Source organism: Myiozetetes cayanensis, unplaced genomic scaffold (genome assembly GCF_022539395.1).
Source record: "Myiozetetes cayanensis isolate MyiCay16 unplaced genomic scaffold, myiCay2020 scf13, whole genome shotgun sequence".
NCBI lineage: Eukaryota > Metazoa > Chordata > Aves > Passeriformes > Tyrannidae > Myiozetetes > Myiozetetes cayanensis.
Window position 1 is genome coordinate 2,143,799 of NW_026086937.1, and position 12,544 is coordinate 2,156,342.

At 44.2% G+C, this 12,544-nt stretch overlaps 1 protein-coding gene across 3 annotated transcripts in view; it reads right to left on the minus strand.

The window, feature by feature from the left end:
* The window catches only part of RASA2 (RAS p21 protein activator 2), a 42,410-nt gene extending 32,025 nt beyond the window's left edge, over positions 1–10,385 (minus strand). For 2 of the 3 annotated variants that reach the window (XM_050307917.1, XM_050307914.1), the window contains exons 1-3: positions 10,292–10,385; positions 4,751–4,856; positions 456–559 (exon numbers count right to left, since the gene is read on the minus strand). In XM_050307917.1, coding sequence (XP_050163874.1) covers positions 456–559; positions 4,751–4,856; positions 10,292–10,352 — 271 coding nt within the window. In that variant the 5' untranslated portion in view covers positions 10,353–10,385. Of the gene's footprint in view, positions 1–455; positions 560–4,750; positions 4,857–6,773; positions 6,793–10,291 lie in introns of those variants that run through there. The other variant, XM_050307915.1, reaches the window with a different exon arrangement.
* Positions 10,386–12,544: the final 2,159 nt, after the last annotated feature.

The following is a 12,544-nucleotide window of genomic DNA, read 5'->3' on the forward strand; positions in this document are numbered from 1 at the left end:
GTAATTTTTCACCTAAGCTACATAAGTTGCTGCAAAATGCTTTGTAAGTCACTAAGTTACAGGTTGCACTGACAGAGAAAAAAATTATCTATAAATAGTTTTAAGGTTTATTCCACAACTCATTCTTTAAAGATCTACCAGTAGCAACAATTACTGAAATTTCCAATGAAGCAGAAGTAGAAGAAACAAGTAGAATAAAAAGATAAAAGTACTGAGATCATAATAAGACTATAAAATGTCTTATTAGCCTAAAAAATAAACATATTTCAGTATAACACTATACAGCAAGGAAACAAAATCCCGCTTTTCAAAATGTAAAGAAACATTTAAGTGCACCATACACAGTGCTTTGAAAAATGCATCCCCAATAACTGTATCCCTAAATCCTACAGATAATGCTACTGGAGATGCCCAAGTGTTATGCAGGACACAGACAGCACCTCACTGACACTCACCTATCCGCAGGTCTTTCTGCAGAACACTTTTATCGTAAATGTAGAAGGACAGCCACTGGAATGTTCTCGGAATCTCAAAGTAAAACTCTTCCCCAAAGTAAGGGCTGAAAAGGAAGACTGGTGGTTACAAGAGAACAGCACTTGACGCCGTTTATCTCCAAGATGCACATCAAAATGCTGCGTTTCTGCTGCTGTCCCAGCCTGCAGCACTACACTCACCTGCCAAAGCCATTCACAGCCATTTCTACAAGAACACACAGTAGCACTGCAGAGCTGCAGAGCCTTGGGTAGGTACAAGAAGGGAAGAAATGAGGGCACACACAGAGAAAGTGTTGTCTTCTCTGCAACTTCTGTTTAATTTTTCTGTCCTGAAATTATTCCAGTTGGTTCTCTACCCATCCCAAATGACTTCCTGAGATACTCACAGGTTAAACTACATTAAACCACAATTTATTTAATGACTGCAGGAACTGACATTCACTTAGCTCAAACTTCCACATCAGACTTGCTGCTCAAAGATTCAGACTTGTGGAAGGAAGCCCTAAGCATTAGAAACTCTAAAACAGAACAGTGAAATAGAGAATGTTAATCTCACATACTCAGGTTCTCCCTCACGCTGAAATGATCACCACATCTGTGCATCCAGTGAAGTTCAATCCAGTGTTTACAGTTCACCCCTCCTGTCCCTCTACAGAGCAGCCTCTGGGTTCCTCTGTGTTCTACATCTCCCAAACAGTGTGTAGGTACCTTCACTCACGGGGTGTTTACTCCCCCTACCCCTAAGGAGTACTTATTGCTGCAATCAACACACTATTTCAGGACTGAACCAAACCACAGCGCTGCTTGTGTCACTGGAAGTGGTGAGTTCTGAAAGTCAAGTGCATACACAAACAAAACTGCTATTTCAGAACAACTGAATTCTTAAAAGCCTTAAAATAGTTTCGATTCCAAGGTGTGAACATCACCAGGGAAAGGTGTTCAGGTTCAGGAAACCAATTTTATTCAGAAAAGTACTGTGATAACAGCTAGACCACACCCAGAAACAAAGGTTGGGGTTTTATTTGTTTCCCAGTAAAGTAACATTCTGACACTCCTGTATTACTAAGCTAAGACACATACACTTATTTGTGGAACAAGCAGTTCACATTATTACCTACTCAAAGGATATCAAGAAAAATAGGCCACTATCCCTGTTGTCTTCCCTCCAAAATAATCACAGAAAAAGAAAACAACACCCATTAAAAAAGTGAAAAAGAAAAGTTTAAAACTTTAAAAAAAACTTGAAAACTTCTGGGAAAAGAACACAGCTGAAAAATCTAGTAATGCAAATGTCTAGGACAGATGTTTAGAAACCAGAGCTTTAACTGCAGGAATTCATGATAAGGAATTTCACAAGTGAAAACATTCCTTTTGCTCAAACACAAACCTTTAACCACAGGCAAATCAGTATTAGCCTTCAACTATACTGAGAAATAATTTAAGAATTCTCAGTTGAAAAATTCACTTGCAGTTTTTCAGCTCCCCATTTTTTCACCCCTTATTAATAATTTCGATTTGCTTTGATTTCAAGGGCCGGGTTCTGCTCAGCACCCATGACTGAAGGTATAAATTCACGAGCATTACCTTTAGCAGCCCTAAACAGCCTCAGCTTCCTTATTACCACCACTGCTCACTGTAATTGTATTGACACAGTAACTCAGCTCAAAAATGTCTCAGTTGCTGCAAGCAAGAGCAGGTCAACAGTGTGACTATAAACAGAAGGTAACACGCAGTTTTACTCGTGTTGATGCATTTTCCTTAGCTAAATTAACACCACTGCTTTATGAATCAGCTGTTGATTATTCTTTAGCAAAGTATGAGGCAGAGGGAGAGAATTTAAGGTAGAGAATACAAAGGATTAATAAAGAAATTCTTAGGTGAATACAGAACTGGCTGACTGGTACAATATAGGTTAAACCAAGGAGGAATAATTAAAATGGAGAACTTACTCATCCTGTTCCTCAGGGATTCAGTCAGTTTAGTACTTTCATTTGTGACTTTGATGCAAGAACTTTAAAGAGCGTGACGGATAGAAAATGAGAAGATAGCGCTAATTCAAAGGAAGCCCAGACTGCCACACAGGAAGAACTGGATTACAGTAATACAGGAGATTAAATTTCGGTGTGTGACACACTGCTCTGCTCTTCCCCTCCTTGCTACATTAAACTGGCACATCTGTGACAGGAACTGACCAATGCCCACCATCTGGCCAGCTGATGAAAGCAACAGTTACACCAACAAGGGAATTCAGCTGTGCTAAAACCTTGTATAACCTTGCACTGCCACCAAGTTCAGTTGGAAAAAAAAGAAACTGAACTTAGTTTAAATTAATTTAAAAAAAAGGGGGAAAAAAGGACACATAGACACCATAACTTCCCCTCCCCCAATTCCTCATATTTGACCACAGACATTTGAGGAGGCTCATGGATGTTCTTTAAACTTTCCAAAGGAAAAAAAATTCTCTTTCTTCAGAACTCAGAAAAATCCCACAGCATGTCAGGAAAGATTTCTTGAGTCATCAGCCAAAATATCCCTCTTTCACTTCAGTATTAATGCTTGTTTTTCTAACTTTGGAAAGTCATTTGTTTTACATCTGCACTCTAACAACACTCCCAGTGCTAATGGAAGCTCAAATCTATCTGCACATTTAAAAATAATACACTTCTTGATAGTTTCCAATCACTGCAGCCAAAACTAATTTTAATTCTATTAATTCTATTAAGTACTAACATCAACGTTCTCATTTTATCAAGTTTCAAACTTCAATATTATTAAAAAAAAAAAAAAGGATGAATCTAAGGTGTTTTATTTTATCAAATGTTTTACTATGCAACTAATACTTCTTTTATTATCAGGCCATGCAAGTATATAAATTTAATAATCCTTAAACAGAGCACAATAAAAATGTCTGCCAAAACATCATATTTAACAGGTGTTGTCTCTAAGCATGGCAGTAACTTTTAGAGTTTACATTACTAAAATATCAAAAATTGGACAGCAAAGTCTCTCTTTTTCAAAGATATGCTGGGTTGGTTTTTTTTTTTTGCTCATCAAACTACTGCCTATTTTAAGGGGAAATGTTTTCTCCCTTATCAGTACAGTCTCTTTAACGTTACTCTCTGAAGGATTACTCAGCTGAGTTTGTTTTGGTAGTCAAAGACAGTAAAATTCTGAAAATTTTATGAATCTGAGTGTAGCAATCATAGATCAGGAAAAAAAGTGAATGTCACATAAAGTATTTGCAAAGCATTAAAGCAAAGTATTTGCTCCTGACTGCATAGATGTGACATTTGGCTTTCCATGCAGAAGCATAGGGAGGCTTTGAAATGATGTTTTGAGAAAGTAAAATTCTCTGTTTGAGTTTGCCCTGTGAGCAATGTGCTGCTCCTCACCTGCAGACACCTGGAGAGACAGCCCAAAGAACAAACACCTACAACAAAACCCCTGGGAATGGGAATTAGGAAAACTTGCAAAAGTTGGAGCAGATTTTCTGGGTTTTAAGAGGAAGGTTTAATGGCACCTCCAGATGACTGAAGCTGTCACTCAGATATCCTGGACAATGCAGCTGCAGTGATGCTTCAGTGTGAGCACTTCAGTTCTGAGGCATAAAAGCACCTGCACCCCTTTGTTAGCAGCTTTGTTAGCTTGGCTTTTTTGTCTGATTGTTTCCAAGGCTGTAAGAAACCATCAGAATCCACAGGTCAGAGCTGCTCAGGAGGGCAGAGCAAACCATCCTCTGTGGGTACTGGTTCCAGTTCCCAGAAGGATTTCAGGAAAGAATGAGGCCTATTCAGGGGGACATCCCACAGCACAAAAAACTCTCACACGTGGAAAAGTTCCCGTTCCTTCATTCTACAAACAGGTTTTACCAGAAAGACACCACCACGAGCAGAGTTCCACCAGCACAGTCCAACTGCATGCCACAAGTAGGAAATGAATTAGAGAGAAAGTATCAAGCAGATTTCTTTCCCTTGACAACAAGCTGGCAAGAAAAAGAAGGTTATGATGCCCAGTGGAACAGAATAAAGTGACAGCATTTCAGCAGGCTCCATTTGAAAAGCACCATTCTACTCACAAGCCTCAATTCTGTCTTCTTTCAACCACTCTTACGATTTACACATTGCTGTAACATCTGAGGAGCTGCCACAAGTCAGCCCTCATTTTACAGAGGTACAAGCAGAAGCACATCCACATCTTGTTCTTATTCAGAACTCGGGCAGTCTTGCTTATCATGTCCATTTAAAAACTGAGCTTACCTTAAAGATTTTTCAACTACTTGTGTACGAAAAACTTCTTCCTGGTCCAAGTTTATGGTACAGAAAAAGTCTCTCATTTTGTTGGGTACTAAGTGTTTGGCGTCATCTGCAAATAAATAAAATGACTGTAAATACCAAAGGGGGAAAACCTACAAAATAATAATAATTTATAACAATCATTTTACAGTGTTAATGCCTCCAAAATGAACGTTTCCATTCGCTCAGCACACGCGTTTCCATATTAAATTTCGACTCCACAAGCTCCAAGAGGGCACAGCAATTGCCACATCCCGCTTCACGTGGAAGGAAGAGACACACAAGCACTGACTCAGAAGCACCACTTCCTGCAGCACCTGCACTTTCCCTTCAGAGGTCTCATCTCAGGGCTTGACCCTGCACAGCTTGCTAAATCCCAGCAGCCTGAGGTGATGTGGCATTAGGTCACAACACCAAGACATGATCTGCCTGAGCTCCTGTTCACTCCGTATTTTCTCTGCAAATACTTTGGTAAAGGAAGCTGATTAATGAGAACTCGCCCATCAAATCTTTATTTCATTTTCCACGGCGAGCAGCGGATTTTAAGTTGGCTGAACCTTTGAAAATATACCAGTCATGAGTACTGTTTTATTTTTTCCTAACTGTCTGGTCTAGTAGAAGGGGGAAATAATCACCTCCTGACTCACTGTAATGTAGATAAGAACAAGCAGAAAAGGAAGTTTCTAATGAGAAAGGAAGATTGTGAGCTCAAGAACACAAGGATTTGCTGGGTGTTCAGTCCAGGCCACTGCAGTAACAGCCTGGGCATAGGACAGCCCTTTCTGGAAATGGTTGCTTCTGAGCAGTCACAGCTACAACCAGTTCCCAGAGTTTAAACTGGAAAGCTCTTCTGACATCTGAATGCCACAGACACCTACATCGAGTTATGGCAACACTGGCCTTCAGCTAAACAGTTATTCATACCCCCCCCAGATATTTCCTTCCCCTCTGAATGTTTTTGAGGGCAGCAAACAGACCCTTCTCAGCTTTTATTCTGCTATTATCTATATAAGATATTAAAAAGTAACAGGATGAAAACTACATCAGAGTATTGAATTTTAATAACCTATCGTGTCTGAATAACAAACAACCTTTCAGAAATCAGTTTGAAATCAGATTTGAAATGTCACACATTTTTTTTTTAAAAAAATGCAGATATGAAGCACAGTGGAGTAAGCTGCATTGCTGTGCTGTTAAGATGTAAAATCAGGGTTCTGGTTTTTTCTCTCCTCCACAGTTTTTATGTGTGTGTGTGTTAAATGGTTAATTTAAGTTAAATTATTACAGTCTTGAATGTTAAGTAATGTCCAGCATTGCAAGGGCCCTGTGACAGTTCAACAGGAGCACAGACTGAACCTCAGGCAGGATCCTTTCCAAGCCAGGGACAAGGACACTGCTGGAAAGCACCAACAGGCACTTCAGGAACTCCTGTCTGACAGACTGACAGACAGTAACAGAACCTGGTTTTAATGCCATTAGACTCCAAAAAGGCACTAAATTCAAAGTTACCCTCAAGTGAGATATTGCAGAAGACCAGAGAGAAGCATCACATTAAACATTGCCTTAATTTTTTTTTTTAAGTTATTTAATAAAACATAGGAAATACAAAAATCAAGTAATGAAAGAGGCTGGTAAACCCCAGAGAGCTCCTGACATCCTAAGTTTGTAATTAATAAGCATGTCTCTGTTTTCCCCAATAAGAATCTTTATTTCTTAGTTAATACTCTGTAACTTCACCATCCTATTTTTACATGCAATATTTAAGATATAACGTTATTTAATCATCACTGTAGAGGCACCAGACAGTGGACTTTGAATGGAAATCATAATTATTACAGTTTCATGTTTTGTTAAAAGGAGTAAAAATCGAATATTTCTACGTAATTCACTATTTTTATGTCTACCGCAGTTTTTCTGTACTAAAAGAAACTTTCTACACAAGGAAACAGAATAAATATAAGTTTTGATTTCCTAATGAGACACAAACCCTTATTTTGCAGCCCAGGTGTCTGGCTTTAAGGCACAGACAAATTAAGGCAAGGGACGATTCTCAGTTTGGAGTTAAAAATACCCTCAGAGCACTTGTCAGGTGAAGTAAGGAGGATTTCACATCCCTTCCAACACCACATCTGTGACTGTGGGACACTTTTCATCCATGTGAATGGTCCAACTCTTCCAAGGGGCTTATGTGCTTTAAGAGAAAAAGACTCAAGTCTTCAATTACACCAAGTTTTCCTTTTTCTGAGAAACCCAGAGCTACAATGGTTGCATCAGAATCAAGCACTGACAACATCAGATATCTGCCTGAACGTTTGGATTTTCAGTATATATATAACACCCTCTGTCGAAGGAAAGTGTGCAATTAGTGTACATCTTCTAGATTTCTTTGTCCCTGACAGAAGACATTAATGCACACAAACTCCAAAGCATTTCCTCACAGGATTAAACACTACACAGAACAATTAAATCCACTCCAGGAGTGCAGCATAATCCAAGATAACCAAGTTAGAAAAAGAATGCATCCTGAATTTTGTCAAATGAGCTCTAGGAGACGTCAGGGACATTTTCCAAGTGCTCCACTAAGACAGGTTTTCAGTAAACAATCCAAAAATCAAAGCAACTAAAAACACCTGCCCCCCTAAAAATGTACTAGTGAATGGCATAAACGAAAACAGAAGCTGATTTTACAGCCTAAAACACTACACTGTGAGATATGCCTAAAGCTACAGACACCCACAGACCTTTGTAATGACAAAAGTGCTTTATCATGACACAAAAAACAGAGCCACCAATACAAAAGAATCATCATAAAGGAAAAACAGACTTTCAGTGGATTTTTGCTGACAACCTGCTTAAGTGTAATCCATTTTCCCAAAAAATATTATGGGGTCTTAAACTGGTAAGACCAGTCCATCCTGCCTCTTACTTGAAAAGTGGGGGCAGGAGACTGGCTGCAAGGACTGACACCCCCGAAAGCAGGGCACCAGGGACTGCAGATGTCTTCTTCCTCAGTGTTTCCACTGCTACGTGTGTAATGGCTACTTAAAACACCTCTAAAGCCACGTCTCAATTCTAAATCCGGTGTGAGGATTTGTATAACATCATCAACTTTAGATTTTACTGCCTATTTGTGTACTGCAAAACAGTATAAATAACAGCTCCCTGCAGATGGTGTTTTCTATACATGTGGAATACCATGCTCTCTAAATCAAGTCGCTTAAAATGTGTCAAAGTTTAGGCACAGAAATGTATTCCCCTTGTAAGAAATGAGTTACAAGGAATGCCTTCACACTGGGAACATCAGCTTTCCAAAGTGAGGTCCGCTACTGCTAATCCCTTCAGATCCAGGGGGATTACACTGTTACATTTGTTTATTATTGTTCAGTCCGAGGGTTTTCCCCTACAAAACCCGGTATTAAAATACTAGCAAGAAGCGAAAATAAAACAGTATTTGTTGTGCAAAGAGGCCAAAAGAGCATCTAAGCATTAGAGGGTTCCCAAGCTTCCACAGCATATTTAACTGGCCTATTTTTGAAAAGGTTTCTGTTTTGTTAGAAGGAACAAGTGGCTTCACAAAGTGCTTTTCACACTGTTTCAAGACATCTCTTTTATTGCAGCTGTTGCTTCCACTCATTTTCCAAATGCTTCTTACAGGTTCACCTTTAGCAATCAACTTTTTATATATTCCTTGGGAAGCAAGTCACAGTCCTCTGTTTTCAAAGCCACGATACAACCAGACATCCAATCCATAACATAAATGGGATAATAAAACCAGTTTCAATGTCAGACTCAAGACATTTCGTGTTCTGCCTTTTAATTCTTAGTGGAAAACTTGTATCAACTTGCTGTGCAGTCCAGTTTTGACAAAACATGATAATAAAAGATAGGAAAAATGGTATCAAAGAATAAGTCAGCTTCAGTTATCCCCAGCAACCTAGTTTTCATGTATTTCCTAGGAAGCAGGTCACAGCATTCCCAGGACTACGACCTGCCTCCTAGGACATGCATAAAAAGTTGGCTGCTGAAGATAACTGAAGGCAGGCTAAGAAAGCTGGGGCTGCTCAGCCTGGAGAAGAGCAGGTTGTGCAAAGACCTCACAGCAACCTTCCAGTATCCAGAGGGGGCCTACAGGGAAGCCAGAGAGGGACACTTCCCCCAGAACTGCAGTGACAGGACAAGGAGTAATGGGTTCAAACCGAAAGAGAGGAAATTTAGGTCAAATATTTGGAGGAAATTCTTTACTGTGAGGGTGGTGAGGCACTGGAACAGGCTGCCCAGAGAAGCTGGGGATGCCCCATCCCTGGAGACGTTCAAGGCCAGGCTGGATGGGGCTCTAGTGAAGGTGTCTGAAACCAGATAATCTTTAAGGTGCCTTCCAACTCAAACCACTTTACGAATTCATGCCTTAACCCCAAAACTAACAGTATTCTTTTTCTGAAAGGCGATCTGACGTATTATTTCTGTGCTAATTGCTAATTGCTCTCGGTAAGTGTGCGCTCAGCCCCGCACACCCAGCAGGGCTCTATCGCTCACACACCAGAGTGGGAGCAGCTCCAGCTCCAGCCCAGGCCCTCTGCTGCTCTCACGGCTCAGTCTATTTACTGAAGACACATTCAACCCTTCGCCGCATGACGGTATTTAAGTAAACACGACTCCACTCCTCCACCAAACCTAATCCTCCGACACGTTTTCACAACCGGTTCTCAGCCCCAGCGCCGTGCCCGAGTCACCCCGTGTTGCTTCACTCTCGAAGAAGCCGGTGGGCCCCGTGAGAAAGGAAACGAGCGGGATGACCGCGCTCCGGTACCCGAGGAAGCCGCCGCACATCCTGCCTCTGCCCCTCAGCGCGGCTCCCCCGGCACCGCCGGGCCGGACCCCCAAAATAAAGACACCGGCCCCTCTCTCCGCCCCGCTCCGCTCCGCTCGCAGGCACGAGGCTCGGGAGCACCGCTGACCGCTTCCAGAACAGCCCTCCACCACCAACTTCCTGCACAACGCGCTCGTTTCGCAATTTCTGCCTCACAAACAGACGCCGGTGCCCGAGGTCCGGGCGGGAGGGGGCATCTCTGCTCGCCCGCGGGCTCAGGGGAACCCTCGCTGCAACGGGTGCTGCCCAGCCCCCGCGGGCCTCCGGCGGCCCCGCCGCATCCATCCATCCATGCATCCATCCATCCATCCCTCCATCCATGCACACCCCCAGCCCGCCCGCCCGCCCGCCTGGCCCCGGGCTACCCGGCCCGGCCCGCACGTGTCGCCGCTCCCACCACAAAGCCCCTTCGCGGGGCCGCCACAGCTCGGCCCGGCCCGACCCCAACCCCGCACCGGCCCCGCACCGACCCGGGCCCTCTCCGCGCCCGCCCGCCCCCGCCCCGCCGCCTCCAGGGCCGCCGCGCCGCAGCCCGCCAGCCCCGCCGCGCACAGGGAGCGCTGGAGCCGGGGCAGGAGCGAGCAGCGGAGCGCGGCGGCCGCGGGCGGGAGGCGGCCCCGCCACAGCGCCGCACTTACAGATCTTCCCCCGCAGGTTCTGCAGCACCCGCACCTCATCGCCGCCATCCCCGGCCGCCATCGCGCCCGCCTGCGCACTCCGCGCCCTGAGGGAGCGGCCCCGCCCCGCCCCGGCCCCGCCCCCGGCAGGGCGTGAGGCGAGGGCAGCCCGGGCGCTCCGCCCGCCCCGCTGCGGGCACGGCACGAGGGGACACGGTCTGAGGGTGCTCCCGGAGAGGTTTAAGTTGGACACCAGGAAGGGTTTCTTCACAAAAAAGGGTGATCAGACACGCAGGGAGGTGGCGGAGCCACCGTTTCTGGAGGTTTCTAAGGAAAGACTGGACGTGGCAGTGTCTTCGCTGAGTCTCTCCTGCGCTCGCTGGTTCGCGTGTGCCTGCTCGGCTGTGTAAGAAATGCCGTGGAACAAGGGTGGAATGCCCGTCTGGCAGCGGGTGTCTCACCCCCACAGACTGCCACGGGCAACGCCTCCCTCGGGAGCTCCCCAGGGGCTGCAGCTGCTCACCTTCACATCACATTTTATAGCAATGTTTCTTGAAGACACAGATCCTAACGTGAAACTCTGGGATAGGGCTTACACCTCGACTTGCTGTAAGTCCAGTCCTGCATCGGTGATGGGCCTGTGTAATCCACCCAGCCACAGGTGTCACATCAGTGCCACTGAGGGTCAGGCTGAGGGTACAGCAGCTGCCGGGCCTTCAGGCAGAGCCTGGTGAAAGCCTTTAGTGACTGACATACCCTTAAACACAGGTACTTCAGCAGGCTAAAACTGTTTCAGAAAGCAGCATAGGACTAGGATTCTTCACTTTGCACCTAAAAGTCTGTCCTTCTGTTAAAGGGAAGCTTGCAGGCCCCCATCTGTCATACATCTCTTCACTGAAGTCCCCTGCTGCGCTGCTCTGGCCACTTTTCATTTCTCCTGCACAGATCTTGCTGATACTACCATGGTAACAGCACTGAGCCACATAATCTGACAGGCACTGCTGCACCTCATTTCTTGGTGGCTTTTCCCGTGTCCAGCTTCTCACCTGCTGCTCCCTCAGCAGGGGTGACGTCCCTTCCTCGTCCCCTCACTCCACACGGTGGTTGGGGGAGGACAGGTATGTTTGAAGGTGGCGGGCAGGGAGTGGTGGGGAATGAACTGCTTCATCAAACCACTCAGAGCCGTGTTTGTGTGCATGCAAAACCTAAACCTGAACAAAGACATGGGTTTGCATAAGCTGAATTTTAACCTGTTGGAAATGAGAGGTTCCTCTACAGTACAAATTGAGGAGCTGATTATCCACAGTTGGCTGTCTAGGCTGGCTGCCCTGCCTGGCTGGTGAACTGAGGCTAACCCGGGCAGAGTCAGAGCTTTGATCTGAGAAAGGAGCAGGGCAGCACTCTGAGAATGGACATGTGTGCTTGAACTGTGTGTTGCCTCGTTTTCAAAGTTAGATTGTGGGACTCTACTGCCTCCATACCCTCTCAAAAGTTATGACTACAGGTGGGGTTTAACGCGTTAACTTAATATCAGCTTTCTTTGAAGCACAGGCCTATCGACATTACCGAGCTTTGCCACTGCCTGATTCCTGACACTCCCTTTCATTTTAAAAAAGCCTTGTTTTAATCTTACAGACTATATTGAGAATAATGTTCCAATTGCATAACGTTCATTTTTGACCTCTCTAAAAGCTACATTTTAGGAGCACCTGTATGACAGGCAGGTCTGTGCAGCTATGGTTAAAACAAACACTGGTGTGCTGCCTTTGCAGACTCAGGGGAAGGATTTCTTCATTTAACAGTGAGGATGGATCTTTGCTCTTGTGAGATAACCTGACAGCTAAGGTGTTGAACTGTCAGTGCTAACTGCTATATTAAGGAAGTTTAGAACAAGTAATAGTGATGATGATGACATGTAGTGGCTGGAGTTTAGCTCACACTATCTCACTTCACGCAAGACAGCAGAATGAGTGCATTTGTTCTGATTTTGGGTAAGTCATAACTGAGGGCTGACTAACATTTTGTTTAGATGCAAAAACTTTGGGATGATCCACCTGCCTTTTTAATTAGCATTTGAAATGCTAATTAAAAAAAAAAAAGTATTTGTTACAAGTGGCATGCTTCCGGGTTTTTTTTTTTTTTTGGTTACACATCTCTCCTGAGAACCATCCCAAAATGACCTGCATAATTCAGCTTAGATTGAATGTTTACTGCAGGTTACAGACGAGTGACACCTAGCTGAAGGGGGAAGTACTTTGAATATGCATAATCTTT